General features: G+C 41.5%; 1 protein-coding gene across 3 annotated transcripts in view; it reads left to right on the plus strand.

The window, feature by feature from the left end:
• DOCK11 (dedicator of cytokinesis 11) overlaps nucleotides 1-17,126 on the plus strand; it is a 203,004-nt gene that overhangs the window by 66,270 nt on the left and 119,608 nt on the right. For all 3 annotated transcript variants that reach the window (XM_062184437.1, XM_062184435.1, XM_062184436.1), the window contains exons 7-10: nucleotides 10,227-10,361; nucleotides 12,587-12,764; nucleotides 13,155-13,234; nucleotides 14,482-14,565. In XM_062184437.1, the coding sequence (XP_062040421.1) occupies nucleotides 10,227-10,361; nucleotides 12,587-12,764; nucleotides 13,155-13,234; nucleotides 14,482-14,565 (477 nt within the window). The remainder of the gene's footprint in view (nucleotides 1-10,226; nucleotides 10,362-12,586; nucleotides 12,765-13,154; nucleotides 13,235-14,481; nucleotides 14,566-17,126) is intronic.

Genomic DNA, 17,126 nt, shown 5'->3' on the forward strand with positions numbered 1-17,126 from the left:
AATGTTAACGGAGCTCAAAAGTGACTTGGGGAGATGACTCAGGTGTGCTGTTCTGAGTCAGTTTCCTGATACTGGAGGTGGATTTATCTTGGGTGCTCCGGGATTCTCTTGCTGGCAAGGACTTCCAGCCCACACTGGTGAGAGGTTCAGGCAGTTTTAGCAACAGCCCTGTAAGTTGAGAGCAAAGAGCCATTTCTTATCAGCAGATCCAAGCTTTGAGAGCTCGTGTGAACTCACAGCAGATCAGCCAGGAAGCTGCAGCAGTAAGATCTGGGTATTTATCACGACTCATTGGCAAATAATGGCCTACAGGAGCCAGGCCTCTTGCATGTTATCTGGGTCTCCTTGATGCACTGTGGCTGGACACTGGCCTGCAGACCTCCTTGGGGGTTGATGGAGAATAAAAGCAGGGCACCTTGTTGCCTCTCAAAGTGAAGTACAATTGTAAGGGTGCTTATTCATTGGAAACTTTCTGAATTGTAAAAATTATGCAGAATCAGTCCCTTGGAAAGTTTGAAACTATGCACAACAGCTTTAAGCTGTTTTATAAACAAGTCTGAGTCCTTTTCTGACATTCTGATTGCTGTAAGAAATAAGAGAATCGGTGGCCTGTGTTGTGGCACAGAGGGTTAAGCCGTCACCTGCAAAGCCAGCATCCCGTATGAGGGCTGGTTCGAGTCCCGGCTGCTCTCCTTCTGATCCAGCTCTCTGCTCTCTGCTATGGCCTGGGAGAGCAGTGGAGGTTGGCCCAAGTCTTTGGGCCCCTGCACCAATGTGGGAGACCCTGATAAAGCTCCTGGCTTCAGATCGGCAGAACTCTGGCTGTTTTGTCCATTTGGGGAGTGAACCAGCAGATGGAAGATATCTCTCTCTCCCTCTCTCAGTAATTCTTTCAAATAAATAAATTTTTCTTAAAGATTTATTTTATTTATTTGAAAGGCTGAGTTAGAAAGACAGGGGGTTGGGGGAGAGGGAGAGAGGTAGGTCGGTCTTCCATCCGCTGGTTCACTCCCCAAATGGCTGCAATGATCCAGGCTAGGCCAGGCCGAAGCCAGGAGCTTCATCCAGGTCTCCCACATGGGTACAGGGACCCAAGCACTTGGGCCATCTTCCACTGCTTTCCCAGGCCATTAGCAGGGAGCCGGATTGGAAGTGGAACAGCCAGGACTTGAACAGTAACCATATGGGATGCCAGCACTGTAGGTAGCAGCTCAACCCACCATACCACAGTGCCAGCCCATTCATAAGATCTTTGGAGAAAGCAACTCCCTGACCTGAAATGTGATACACACGTTCTCACACACACTCACTCATGAGGTAGCAGAAGTAATTGGTATAAGGGCTGCTTTAGAAAGGTAAACCTCTGCTCATGAGCTGCCACAGAGTTTTGTGAGAATGTTCTAGTCAGTGATGATGGGCTGTAGTGAGAAAGGGCTGCTAAGGGGATGAACCCCAGTTCTTCATTTTGGAAGCTTATAAGACCCCCCTATTTATATAATGTTGTATGCCCCATTGTATACCTTCCCCCCAGCTGTGGTCGTTGTTGAGATACAGCCTGCACCGTTTTCTGCAGTTGGCATTCTTTTCCCAGGCATGCTTGCTGAGTAACCCTGTTGCTGGCTGAGAACCCAGCCCTGAGAAGCCCGGGCTACAGGAGAGCTGCTAACGGTGTGCTTCACTCCACAAGCCGCCGTGCTCGGTGCCCTTGTGCTTCCTTTCACTGAAGAGGTTGCTGGCATCATGCGCCTCTTGCAGAAGCTCTTTGGGCTGTCTGGGCACATTGACCATTTTATTCAGCGCTTGTAATTTGCTTTGTTCTTAGGATTCATGTTAAAACAGGAGAACACTGTCATAGTGACTAATTTCCTCATTTGTGCTTCCTAGTTAATAAGAACACACCCTTTTGCCATTCTTCAATTCCAAGAAAAGTATTGGAGAGAGGTTTAATGTATGGTAGAGAATGCGTGAGCACTTAGAAACTCCACTCCTAATAGAAACCTATTCATTCACATTCTGTCTTTGCCAAATAGCTGCTGGAAACATCTAATTTATTCCATTTTTTTTCCTTATCGGTGAAGAAACTTAATGTGGACTAGATAGCTATGAAATTGGACATGACCTTCCCCTGGTATTTGGAGCTATTTTTCCTAAGAGATATAATGATATATGGGAGAAAAAAAATTTGAACTTGAGATTGTTTTTTCATTTCTTAAAAAATGGTTGCAGATTCTTGGCCAACCCTGTGACACCCACCTTTATGCATCTTCTTGGCTCAGTTTGGTCACATTCCTCTAGCTCCCTCCTCCCCATTCTCAGCCGTTACACGTTGAAGTGTCTCGGTATGTTATCAGGGTTGCAAGTTCAACTGCTTGATGTCTGATTCACTTCTGGTGCTCTTTCTCTCCTTCCTTCCTTTTTTTTCTGCGTGAGAGACAGTCATTTGTTTTATATCCAGAGTCAAAAGTCCTCACTTAACTCTTGGCTATTATGGGAGAGCTTTTATCCCCCTCTGCAGTGGGAGAATAACAAATCAAAAGAATATTTTACCTAAGAACGCACATAGAACATCAAAATGATTGCTGGGAGGTCAAGATCACTGTGTTTATTGGAACAAAAATAAGAATTTTTTATTTTTCATGCCTAAGTCCAATTGAATTCTCAAGTCTACCAGATTGTCTCTTACATCCAACAAATGGATTATACTCCTTTATTATGGAGAAGGGATTTCTCACTGTTGTTTTGTACATGTTTTGTTTTCCCTTGTTCATTGGTCATCGTTCAAAAGCCATTTATTAGGTGCTTCCTATGTAGAAGATGCTATTAGGAATCTATGAATTCCTCACCAAATAGACATTGAATAGTTTATTGGTTTAAGGTATTAACATTGCACAGGGTAGAAAGAGGTGTCACATGTAGAGCCTAATAGTTTTATGTGGAGATGAGACACACAGTAAAGAATAATTGTTTAAAGGTAGTGTAGAGACCAGGTGCTATGTAGTCCAGATCTTTGTGGTCTGGGTCAGAGAAAGCTTCCTGAAGAAGGCAAAGACTCGAAGGAAGAGAATCCGAAAGGGGATAGTGAGTGTGGAGGCAGTACAAGAGGACTTCAGAAAGTTCATGCAAAATAGAATGAAAAGGTACGTGTATTTTGGTGAAAACATTTTGAAATCCTTATGTATGAGAGGCCTTCAAAACGTTCACAGAAAATGTGTATTTTGAAAAAGCTATATTCAATTATTGTTAACACCTCCCTGGATGTGCATTAGCAGGAAACTGGATCAGAAGTAGAACGGGAACTCAAACCCAAGCACCCTAATGTGGGATGGGGGCATCTTAACCACTGAGCCAAACACGTACCCCTACAACTCAGTTTTCTGTCTTGGGGTTCCCCGCTCACTGCTTCTTTCGTCTTTGCTTAAAACAGTTCTGAGACCCAGTTAGTCTGTTCTCCTGCTTTCTCCTTGCAGTTGCTAGCTCTCCCTTCAATCCTGAGACATTAGCTAGGTAGGTTCCCTCACCCCATTTTCCACGGCTCCTGCCCTAACTACTCGGCCTCTTAACCTTCAGAGTTTCCTTTCTCTAGGCTTCTGTTTTATGTCATTTAACCGAAAACATAAGTAAACCCTTTCAAGATTTTTTTATATAAAACGATAAAAGGTTTTTCTGCTTCAGGGATACTAAATTTTCCTGCTGTTCCCCCATCTTTGATGCCACGGAATGACAAAAGGCCTTTGTTCTTGCTGCAGAAGGGTTGCAGAAGGTTGTCATCCATACCGCTCTGGGACCTTCAGGACACTTGGGCTTGGCAGGACCCAATTCTGGAGAATCATGTACTTTCACTTTTCTGTTTTATTCTGGGTGATCAGACTGAGTAACAGTATCCATGTTACTCACCAATTAAGATGGGGAATTTTCAGCTGTGTTCACCATCTAGGAAATTTTAAAGGCAAGGAGGAGGAGCAAAAATACATTGGCTGATACAATGGGAAAAGTCTGTGCTAACAAATGCATTTTTCATTCGTTTACCCATCGTCCATTTTTGCAAAATTTATATTGCATCCAGACATTGTTATAGGTACTGGAGATAGAGCAGTAGATGGAACATGGACTTCAATGGTCTAGAAAAAGACCACAAGCCAAAAACAAATAGATAATAAGAAATATTTGCATGGGGGGGGGGGAGAGGCAGCGTCATGGCACAGTGAGTTAAGCTGCCACCTGTGATACTGGTATCCCATATGGGCGTCAATTTCAATCCTGGCTGCTCCACTTCCAGTCCAGTTCCCTGCTGATAGCCTGGGAAAAGCAGCAGATGGCCCATGTACTTAGGCCCCTGCCGCCCACATGGGAGACCAGATGAAGCCTCTGGCTTAGGCCTGGCTCAGCCATGGCTGTTGCAGCTACTTGGGGAGTGAACCAGGAGAAAGATGCATCCATCTCTCGCTCTCTAACTCTGACTTTCAAATCAATCAATCAATGTTTAAAAAAACTTACAAGATGCATTTGGATAGGGATTACCCTATGGAGAAGATAAAACAGGGTGTTATGATGCAGGTAGGTATGCATTGAAGGCCTCCCCTTGGAGATGTGATTAAAGCAAAGAGATGAAAGAAATAAGATGGTTAACTGTGTGGATATGTAAGGAAAGAGGTGTAAAAACAGGGAGTGCAAAGGTTCAGAAAACCTATCCTGGGATGTTTGAGGAGCAGCATATAAAGTAAACTGGAGCAGCATGATTACAAATGAAGGACAATAAGTACCGAGTCCAGATTATATACAGCATTGCAGGATATGGTGGGGATTTTAGCTACTATTCTGGCCTGTAGAGAATCTGTTGAAGGGTTTCAGCAAGATTCTGAATATGCTTCTGATTGCAGTTCTACCAGTGATTTGCCTATGTGAACTTGAATGAGCTTCTTCATCTCTGGTGTTAGGTAAAATGAGGATAATGATATACTTAGTCTGAAGTGACACTAAGAAAATTAGCTGTTGGTTACAAAGGACTTGAGGCCTTCAGCTGAAAGGTATGCTTATAGATATGGTAGCTTTAGAATGATATAATATAGATCAAAGGTAGATGTGGTTTTGGTAATTCCCGCTATTCTACTTAGTCATTATTTCAACATGTGTTTTCCTTTTGAATAGTAGAACAAATGTAGACCTGGATCCTAAATAGCCACATCTCTGAATTTAAAAAAAAGTCAGGTTCTTTATTTCCTGTTTGGTTCAATGTAAGAGACTCAGGGTGCCACTTTCTTCTTTGAAAAAGACACCTTAAAAGCCTCCCAGAAGTTGAAATCTGACATAGATAATAGAATGTAAGAATGAGAAGAGATCTTGCACATCTTTTAGTGTGCTGTTGAGCACAGATTTTTTTTTTAAGTCCTCATGGTGCAAATCATGTGCATTTGGTATATGAAGAGTTGGCGTTGGGAGGATAGCACCCAGCCTGGGAAAGCTGCTGTGTTGTTTGTTCAAGTTCAGTGAAATTACTTGTCAGTCATGAAAAACAGCGTTCCTGCGGATCAGGTGGTCTGTTCCCATCATCGGACCAGTGAGGAAACTGAGTGAAGCGGCGTCTTGAGGATTGTTGCACTGCTGGCCGGCAGGAGAGCCTGGCTGAGGATCAAGATAATAACATTTTCAGACATCTGATCCTTTCCAAGTGCTCTTCAGGCATCACGTTTCCCTCCCCAGATTCACAAGCTCCCTGCCTCAGTGTCGCATTCAGACGTCATTGTGATGTAACAGGAAGTGACTTCCTGTAATTTCACATCCCTTTCCTTCTCTGTTATAAAACTGAGCTTTGCTAATATTGGAAGTGGTGGCTGCCACACGGCTTCATTGGTTGGTGAGGCAGCAGTGACGAAAAATTGTTCACAGGCTGTAATTTCACTCTATGCCACAAATGTTTGACTATATTTTTCTTTCTTCTGCCCCCTCATTGTTGCCGCTTGGGGACTCTGCAAGCGTATTCTACAGACTGTGCCACCAAAGCTCTCGACTTTGACTTTTAGATTTGCTCACAATTCAAAGTCTAATCTGGTTGCAATTTTTCCACATAAATTTTTTTCCTGGAAATGATACTCTACTTTTTGTCATGCATAATTGTTGTGATAACTCTTAAAAAGTAGTGTTTTGCACGCAGTAAATGTTCAGTAATATTCCGTTGAAATAAGCTCAGTATGTAGTTAGGTATTCTGGACTTGTCTTTTTTTGTTGTTTTTTAAGATTTATTTACTTGAGAGGCAGACTTACAGACAGAGAGGGAGAGACAGAGGTCTTCCATCTGCTGGTTCACTCCTCAAATGGCTACCACAGTTGGAGCTGTGCCGATCTGAAGCCAGGAGATTCCTCTGGGTCTCCCACATGGGTGCAGAGGCCCAAACACTTGGGCCATATTTTACTGCTTTCCCAGGCCATCAGCAGGGAGCTGGATCGGGAGTGGAGCAGCCAGGACTCGAACCGGCACCCATATGGGATGTGGGCACCCCAGGCAGATACTTAACCTACTGCGCTACAGTGCCAACCATAAGGGTCTTGTCACTTTAATAACAAACATGAATATTGTCATGAATATAAGCAAGTGTACGTAGGTAATTCACTTGAACCGGCACCCATATGTCATGAATATAAGCAAGTGTACGTAGGTAATTCACTCGAACCGGCACCCATATGGGATGTGGGCACCCCAGGCAGATACTTAACCTACTGCACTACAGTGCCAACCGTAAGGGTCTTGTCACTTTAATAACAAACATGAATATTGTCATGAATATAAGCAAGTGTACGTAGGTAATTTATATTATGATTGTTTTCTTGTATATTAATTTAGATTTCTTCCAGTAAACTTAAAAGGAGGTTATTTGAATGAGAATATATGCACGTATTATCTCATGTATATATTGTTTCATGTATAAGAGATATGTAAGAAACATACACATACCCTTATCTTTATATCCTAATGTGAGAGTACTTCAAAAAGTTCATGGAGGGGCTGGCATTTTGTCACAATGAGTTAAGCTGCCACCTGTCACTCTAGCATCCCCTGTCAGAGCACTGGTTTGAGTCTCTTTCTAATCTAGCTCCCTGCTAATGCACCTTGGGTCCCTGTCACCCATTTGGGAGACCCCAATGGACTTCCTGGCTCCTGGCTCCTGCTTTTAACCTGACCCAGCCTTGACCATTGCTGTCATTTGGGGAGTCAACCAGCAGATGGAAGATCTTTCTTTCCTTCTTTCTGTCATTCTGCCTTTCAAATAAATAAGTAAATATTTTTTAAAGGTTCATAGAAAAGTAGAATTAAAGATTATTTACACACAAAAATTTTGGAACTCCTTGCATAGTTGTTTTCCTTCCTTCCTTTCTTCCTTTCTTCCTTTCTTTCTTTCTGAAAGAGCTACACAGAGCAGAGAGAGAGGTCTTCTATCCAATGGTTCACTCCCCAATTGGCTGCAATGGCCGAAGCTGCACTGATCCAGAGCCAGGAGCTTCTTTTGGGTCTCCCACATGGGTGCAGGGACCCAAGGACTTGAGCCATTTTCTGCTGCTTTCCCAGGCCATAACAGAGAACTGGATCAGAAGTGGAGCAGCTGGGTCTCGAACCAGCGCCAATATAGGATGCTGGTGCTTTAGGCCAGGGCGTTAACCTGCTCTGCCACAGCACCACATCCCCCCCCCCTTTTTTTAGAGATTTATTTTACTTATTTGAAAGCCTGACAGAGAGAGGTCTTCCATCCGCTGGTTCACTCCCCAAATGGCCACAATAACTGCAGCTGGGCCAGTCTGAAGCCAGGAGCCAGGAGCTCCTTCCTGGTCTCCCACCCAGGTGCAGGGGCCCAAGCACTTGGGCTGTCCTCTGATGTCCTCCCAGGTGCATTAGCAAGGGGCTGGATCGGAAGTGGAGCAGCGGAGATTCAAATGAGCGCCTTGCGCTGCTGGCGTTGCAGGATGGTACTTTAACCCACTGTGCCACAGCGTTGGCCCTGCATATTTTCTTCAAAAAGTTCATGGAAACACACATTATGAAGACTCCTCGTATAATAATATTTCCTTGAATAGCACTGGAAAACAAGATAATTATTCCTCTTCAGACTCTTTTCTGCTAATACCAGCTAGTCCACATGATCACTCCCTGAAATAAAAGTTGTAGCATTTATCAGCCTAACTTTATTAGAGTGTTCCTCACACTGAAATACTTTTGTTATTCAAAAATCAATGACATTTAATTGAGTAAAAAAAAATCACTGCAAGCATTATTATTTCTCTTTGCTAGTTTTTCTGAAACACCCCTTAACATGCTCATATACGTTCCTTGCTCGTGCGATGGGGAAATAAATTGTTGATGTTTCAGATAGTTTGCCAAAAGTTAAGTAGTTTGCAAGAATCATCTTGCCAAATAATACTCTTTCCATAATTAAAGCTCCTAATATAGTCAGAGATCATATTGGGTAATCAGATGGATGATGGAAAATGGCAAGCTGAAATCGTTAAGCCAGATTCTATAATTAAGAGAAGAAAAATGCAGGGGCCAGTGCTGTGGCATAGCGAGTAAAGCCACCACCTGCAGTGCTGGCATCCCATATGGGCAGCGGTTTGAGTCTTGACTGCTCTACTTCTGATCCAGCTCTCTGCTATGGTCTGGGAAAGCAGTGAAGATGGCTTGCAACTGTGTTGGAGACCCAGAAGAAGTGTCTGGCTCCTGGCTTGGCCTGAAGCACCGGCATCCCATATGGGTGCCGGTTCTAGTCCCGGCTGCTCCTCTTCCAGTCCAGCTCTCTGCTGTGACCTGGGAAAGCAGTAGAAGGTGGTCCAAGTCCTTGGGCCCCTGCACCCACGTGGAAGACCTAGAGGAAGCTCCTGGTTTCGGATTGGCGCAGCTCCGGCCTTTGCGGCCATCTGGGGAGTGAACCAGCAATGGAAGACCTCTCTCTCTCTGTCTCTACCTCTCTCTGTAACTATCTTTCAAATAAATAAAATACATCTTTTTTTAAAAAATGCATTCCCTTAATAATCACCAAGAGAGTGTTTCCTAGTCTCTTCTCATCCCCATCCTGAAGTGATTTCAGATCCGTAGTCCTGGAGAATCGCGATAGGAGTAAGCTCTGCCTTTCACTGTGAAAATGCTTGACACAGCCTGCAGTTTGTGACTTACTGAAAGAAGCCTAAATCCATCAGAGAGCTGCTCGTCCCCTTTTCTCACCTCCTTCACCAAGTTTCAGGACTCTGTGGAGGTGAGAGTAGAGGAGTGAATGGAATTAGGTAGTCTACCTTTTCCCCTGACCGGTGAGCTTTGCAATAGTAACAGGTCATTCCTCCAATGTTATGAATCTGTAACTCCAAATGGCACATTCCCATCAGGCCTATTGATTTAAATCTTAGCATTTGGGGTGCTCAGCAACAATGGTAGGCTACTAGTGACTTTCTCTGCTTCCCTGTGGGAGCAGTATAGGCTGGACTTTTAGCAGCTGGGACACTGGTACAGCATAGGTAAATGCAGAAAAATATGCAGGTAAGATGCAAATATATATATATATATATATAAATACATAGATATATATGCACTTGGATTTCTGATTATACAAACCAAGTTTAAAAGATCCAATCATGACTTGGAATTAAGAGAAAGATGCTAGAGTGAGAGTCAATGATTCAGATGGAAAAATGCTTTATAAATGTTCAAGGGTTGAATCTTGCTGTTCTTCACTAGATATTTGATTATCTGAGGGTAAATCACTTAACATCACATTATCTGTATTAACTGAAAAAAGATAATCATAATTCTTAAAAACTTATCTGAGCTTTCTGAAGAACATCCAGACACAATGCCAGCAAAGCCCTTTAAGGGTTTTTAGTTCGGGACCAGCATGTTGGCATAGCTGGTAAAGCGCTGTCTGTGACACCAGCATCCTGTATGGGTGCTGGCTCGAGTCCCAGCTGCTCCGCTTCCAATCCCAGCTTCCCACTAATGGCCTGGGGAAAGCAGCAGAAGATGGCCCAAGCACTTGGGCTCCTGTCATCCATGTGGGAGATCTGGCTTCCACCTGGCCTAGCCCTGGCAGTTGCAGCCATCTGGGGCGTGAACCAGCAGATGGAAGATCTCTGTCTCTCCTCTCTCTGTTACTCTTTCAAATAAATTTTTTTAAAAAAGCTTTTAGTTCAAAGAAACTAAAATTCAAAAGCATTATGTATGTAACAAATGCATCATTGCTGGGTTGTCCTTGTAGGTTTTCAAGAGACGGTATTTTTATTTGACTCAACTTCCTGATGGTTCATATATTCTCAATTCCTACAAAGATGAGAAAAATTCAAAAGAATCTAAAGGTTGCATCTACTTGGATGCCTGCATTGACGTTGTTCAGGTAAGATTGCCAAGGTAATCTTTCTCTTTCTCCAAGAAGGTTATTGAACCTTAAGAACTTCAGTGTTTTTTTCTCTTGGTTAATGGCTCCTCCCTCCATCCTCTAAAAGTTTCATTCTAGAAACCTCAGAATTCTCTTCAGCGCCCCACGCTTACCTAATGCCAGTGTTCACCTGTTGATCAATTCCTCCAAAGTGCTTCCGGAGCTGCTTCTCTTCTATTTCCACAGCTCTTTTTCTCATTCTCGCTTTTATCCTCTCTGGCCCAGAGTCCTGCCTTCTCCCCTCCTGATTTGTTGGTCTGTTTTCCTAAGACATACATTGGATCCTACACTTGGCCATTTTAAAACCTTTTGGCCCTTGATTTGTTGTCGTGCAGAGTGAGCACTAAAGCCCTTATGGCGTTTAAGGTCTACCATGATTGGCCTCATCTTCCTTGCACCCCTTTGTTTGTGCTGTGCACTGGTCACCCTAGTCCATTCCATGCATTTTCCCACATTGGGAACTTTTCTTACATTTTTGTTTCTTCTTTCCACATATTTTCCCCTTCACTTCCCATTGGAACCTGATCTTTTAATAAGACTCAGCTTAAATGCCGCTCCTGCCATAAAAGGTTTTGTTTCTCTTCTCAACCTCTTGTCCAGGAAGTGGAACTCCGCCTCACTTGCCTCACTTGTGCTACCTACCACTGCCTTTTCCTGTATCCTGCCAGTGAATCACACTCTGCTTTGTGATGCATTCTGTACATTCTTTTCAGGATTACTGGGACCACGTCTTACTTCTGTATCTTTTAAAATAATTAGCATGACCATGCACACAGTAGGGACTTAGCACATGTTGACTTGAATTACAGGGGAGGCACACACAAAGACACATTAGGAAATCAAGGGCCGAGAGAGAATCAGAATAGGAGGTAAATTGAGCCATTACTGTGGGGCTGGGGTGTGTGGTTGACTTAGGTCTGCTGAGCTGATTAAGAAGCAGGAAATGTTGGTTCAGCATCCTCAGTTTACCTGACTCTTAACTTTGAAAATTATAAAATGAAATTACTACTACTCTATCAAATAACATGTAGTGAGAATAAAAAGAGAAAACACCTTTAAAAGTGTGAAGATCTGAGACTAGAAGGTGCTTTCATTAACGCACAGAAAGAGCTTTCTTGTCTTCCTGGAAGAAAGAGGGCACATAGAAGTTCTGGATTTTCCCAATCAGTCCTAGTCCCGATTGACCTCTCTTTGTATTTCACCCAGGATCTGCCTCTTCCATCTATTTATGGTCCCCTCTCCCAAATATTTTCAAACATATAAATCTTTATGACATGCTACAGCAGTTTCATTTTATCCTTTCCGATACTTTGAAGATGAAAAGGAGGAGCTTTTTTTCATTCTTTCCTGAATAATGACCATGCAGTGGAAAATTCTTGATTCATGAGCCTTTCTTGAAATGAACACGATGGTATTTGGGAGTATGCACTGTGCCATTTCTTTTGTCACAACAGAGAAGGTGGTAAAGTAAAAGAATGTGTCTTTAGGTTTGGGAGAAGGAGACTTTTATTTTCCTTGTGTGCTAGTATTTAGCATAGGACCACTTCCATTCATTTTATTTAGAGTGCGATTGAATGTACATCAACTTTAGTCTTCTTTTATGCTGCTGTGATATGTTTGGTGTTATGCATGTTAAAATGAGTTGGATTATCCCTGTTGTATTTTGTGTTGATACAGAGTGAACCCCAGATTTGTTTCAGCTCACAATTAAGCTTCTTTTAAAGATCCGATTTCAAAGATCTGTAAATATGCAAGGAAAACTTTAAGCATGGTGAAAAGGGTAGAATTTTTGCTTGTGTTTCTGGTGGTAGTTTGATTTTTTTTTTCTAACTCTGAATGATGTCAAAAGGCCTTAACTGATACTTCTTAGTAACAAGTAGTCCTTTACACTTGCTCTTAGCCAAAAGGCAGAGAAGGGATAACAAGTAGTCTTTTATGTCAACTTTATGTATATACCACTGTGCTCAGTCCCAAGGGGAACCGAAATGATATGTTTTGTATGGTTATTCATCGTCTTAACAGTGTCTTATTTCTTGTTGAAAGAAGCAACTAGTTCATGAAAGTATTGACGCACATGTGTGCTGAGCTGAGGTAAAAATAAATAAACGAATGAAATCTAGTACTAAAAGGGCAACTAAAATTAACTGAATGCCTGTTTTTTTTTTTTTTCCTCCCCTCTCTAGTGCCCCAAAATGCGCCGTCATGCTTTTGAACTCAAGATGTTAGATAAGTATAGCCATTATCTGGCTGCTGAAACTGAGCAGGAAATGGAGGAATGGTTGATAACTTTGAAAAAGATTATTCAGATCAATACCGACAGTTTAGTGCAAGAGAAAAAGGAGACAGTAGACACAGTACAAGGTCAGAATTTTTCAATGACTCATTTTTGAGGTAAAGCCCTTGATTTTAATCCTTAGGAATGTCCTTTGTGCTGGGTGAATATAGAACTCTTAATTGTCACGGTTACTTGCCTTTTAATTAAAAGTGACTATGTGAGTTGATAGACTTTTTAAAAAGTGTTGATGTCGTATAGGCTCTGACACATGGAATATAACCAAACTAAAACAGACAGGAAATTCATGGCAGATTTTCAGAAGTCCATTAAAGCTTTCCCTATGCTTTCATAATCAAAATTCTTTGCAATAAATCTAGTAGGAGAGGATGGGATGGGAGAGATAGTTAGAACATTCCTCTTAGGTGATTAGTAACGGTCTGTATGGTTTAGAACATCTGCTTTTAATGAATTTGCAGATGATGAAACTAGCAGCCAAGGCAAAGCCGAGAACATCATGGCCAGTTTGGAAAGGAGCATGCATCCGGAGCTGATGAAGGTACATCTTTTTTTATGGCAAACTGCCTTCAACGGGGACAATGCAGGAGCAGCTATTAAAGTTTTAATGCTGGATTCCATTTGGTGATGTCATTTCTAAGTGAAAAACCACAGCAAATTGGTCAAACAGGTAGAGACTGTGAAAGGAAAGTTGCACTCCTAAAGACGGCCTCGTAAGTGCCAACTGACAGTTGGGAAAATTTTATTTTTTTCTAGATACCAGGAAGTGCTTTCAGGTTTTTGTGACTTTATTATTTGATCTGCTACTTATTCAATTTACTTTACATCATTGATAAAATTATTCTTTCAAGGGGCTAATGATGCCGATCATACATATAACATTCAATCTACTGATTTATATATGTTAATTCCATATGCAAATCATTTAGTCTCCCTATATACAAATGTATGAATATGAGTAATTTCATCAGCTAAAAATATAAACAATCATTGCTTATGTTATTTTCTCTGTTTGAAATTTGGAGTGGGCCGATTTTGAGAGCATGGATATGATTATCATGTGGCTCTTAGTAGGATACATATTTCACTCTGCAGACTTTGTCTTAGACCAGGTTGGAGCCCATTTATTCATTTAAATCTTTGTCAGACCTCTTTGTATTTTTATTTTATTTCTCTTCCTTGACTGCTTAGTTATACAAATTTAGAAAATTTTTTCTCCTTTAAATTTACTCCTCTCTTAAGCTTCAAAGCTATTTTTCAAAATTTAGGAACATACTCCTGATCCTCTGACCTGAGCTTTCTATGATTTTTTTTGACATTTGGGTTGTATTCTCCTCTCATTATTTGTCATCCCAGTGCAGCCTATTATGTGCTTCCTAAGGTGATGTAATTGGAATTGTATGTAATATGCTTTTTATGTATACACACACACACACACACACCATCATACAGGGTGGTGTTTTTGGCTTATGTCTGTTTTGCATCATAAATCTCTTGAATTCCTTTTTGTACTGCCAGTGGGATGAACAATATTCTTGGTATTGAGAATAGGCACATAGAAGGAATGAGAATCTGACCTATAGCTAATAGTGGGTCCTAGTGACAATGATACATCACTCCCAGCCAAGCACGTGTCCTTTATTCATCTCAAGTACATGGAAACGGAGAATGTTATATTTTGATGCTATGTCAAATTGCTACTTTTACATAAACGTGTATATTTAAATGGCATTTAATACTGTTTTGAAGGAAATGAAATGATTTTATAAATACATCTTTTCATTTCAGTATGGAAGAGAAACTGAACAGTTAAACAAACTGAGTAGAGGAGATGGCAGACAGAATCTCTTTTCTTTTGACTCAGAAGTTCAGGTATGAATGATATGTTTCTTTTAAGGGTCTTAGAATTGTTGCTTATTCAGATAAATAACGCCTGTGAGGTATTGAAATCACTGAGTTTTATGCCAGTAGGGAATATAGATTATTGTATGTTTATGCTGTTCACTTTGAACAGGTAGCTTAACACCTAACTCTTCACTCAGGAAGATTGCTGTATATGCAAATAGTGTATTCTTTTTACTTCATCTTACGCCTCAAAATGGAAAAAGTATCCTTAAATATGGCTTCAGTGCTCATGTAACCCACAAAATAAAATTATGATCTAGTGGCCACGAATACCTACAGTATAAGGAACACCAGGTCACATGAAATATATATTTTGCATATTTGATACAGGGCCATAAAACTGGGATAATTTTCTTGTCTGGCTTAACCGTATTTTAAATGGAGAATGGCACAGGGGAATATAGACTTATGTTCATATTTGTATATATTTTAACCTTGTTACATGAGTTAGTTACTTTTCTGTGTAAGATATATGTAGCTAATTTTAAATTCCATGACATTTTCTAATTAAGTTTGTTTAAATTGAAAAAGTCTGCAGTATATAAGTATTACAAATATTTTTCCAAACTGAGAAATGAGAAAATGAAATTATTTGTGGGTGGAGGTGAACTTTTAAAATCTCCCCCCTTTTTTAAAAAAAAGATTTATTTATTTGAAAGGCAAAGTGACAGAGAAGAGGCAGAAGGGGGAGAGGGAGTGGGAGCTGGAGGGATGGGGCGGGAAGGTGGGGGGAGAGAGAGATCTTTCATCCACTAGTTTATTCCCCAAATGCCATGATGGCTTGGGCTGGGCCAGGCTGAAGCCGGGAGCCCACGGCTCCATTCGGGTCTCCCACATGTTAGTAGGGACCCCAAATACTTGGGCCATCTTCTGTTTCCCAGGCTCATTAGCAGGGAACTGAATCAGAAGTAGAACAGCCAGGTCTCATACTGAGATGTTAGCGTAACAAGCATTGGCTTAACCCAGTGCACCACAGTGCTGATCACTGTTTTCCCCTTTTTTACCTATTTCTAATTTAAAACCTTTTGATTTTGTTTGAAATAGAAAACTATGCATTACATAAGCATTATAATTTTTTCAGTGAAAAGATTAAATAATTGGATAAGACTTACTTGCTGTTATTTCTTTTTTGCTTCATATTGTTTTCTAATTAAAATGTATTATTTAATTTGAAATGAAGGAAGCACAGGGCCAGTGTTGTGGCGCAGTGGGTTGGGCTGCTGCTTGTGACACCAGCATCCTATATCAAAGTGCTGATTTGATTCCCAGCTGTTCCACTTCTGATTCAGCTCCCTGCTGATACAGCTGGAAGATCAGTGTGGGATGATCTAAGTGCTTGGGTCCCTGCTACCCACATGGGAGACCTAGATAGTGCCCCAGGCTCCTGGCTTCAGCATGACACAGCTCAGGCTGTTGTGGCCATGTAGGGAATGAACAACAGATGGAGGATCTCCCTTTCTCTCTGTCACTCTGCCTTTCAAATAAATAAAATATTTTCTAAAAAAAAAAATAAAGCTTACAGTAATGCAAAGATTTTTTCCCTTCATAAAGATCACATGAGAAAATAAAATTATTTGGAGAAAATTGACTTTTCGTGCTTTAGTGTATAAGTTATGTAATTAAAAAAGAAAACAGGCCGGCGCCGCGGCTCACTAGGCTAATCCTCCGCCTTGCGGCGCTGGCACACCGGGTTCTAGTCCCAGTCGGGGCACCGATCCTGTCCCGGTTGCCCCTCTTCCAGGCCAGCTCTCTGCTGTGGCCAGGGAGTGCAGTGGAGGATGGCCCAAGTGCTTGGGCCCTGCACACCCCATGGGAGACCAGGATAAGCACCTGGCTCCTGCCATCGGAACAGCGCGGTGCGCCGGCCGCAGCGCGCTACCGCGGCGGCCATTGGAGGGTGAACCAACGGCAAAAGGAAGACCTTTCTCTCTGTCTCTCTCTCTCACTGTCCACTCTGCCTGTCAAAAATTTAAAAAAAAAAAGAAAAGAAAAGAAAACAGTATTGCAGGCTTCAGGAATGTTTGGTTCTAAGATACTCATTCAGAAATTTACTTGTTCCAAGCATGTCTGAGCCTTTGATCCTGTCCTCATGTTGGGCTCTAATTGGACATGTCAGGCTCCCTTCATTGAATACAAAGGATGCAATTGACTGTGGTTGAAACTAAATCTAGTATCTTTAAACATTTGTGGTGTTGTGTTTTTTGTGGTCATGAAACTGAACTGATTTTATGTTTGAGTTCTTTATCAGTGATCTACGATGAGAGAAAAATTGTGATGAGTATTTAAAGATTTAAAAAAATTGAATTTGTTGATTGTGGAAGGCAGTCTTGCCACAGAGGAAACCAAGTTGTATGTGTCAAGGACCTCCTCTAGGTGAAGTGCCTTCCTATAATTTCGGTTCTTTTGGCCACAATTGAGCATTTAGAGACTATTTTGTAGTCAGTGTTTAAAAAACAAAACCAAAAAAAAAAAAAAAAAAAGGAAAAACACTGTGTTGACTGAAGGAGGCGGCTGAAACTTGGAATGAT

Source organism: Lepus europaeus, chromosome X (assembly GCF_033115175.1).
Source record: "Lepus europaeus isolate LE1 chromosome X, mLepTim1.pri, whole genome shotgun sequence".
Taxonomy (NCBI): Eukaryota; Metazoa; Chordata; class Mammalia; order Lagomorpha; family Leporidae; genus Lepus; species Lepus europaeus.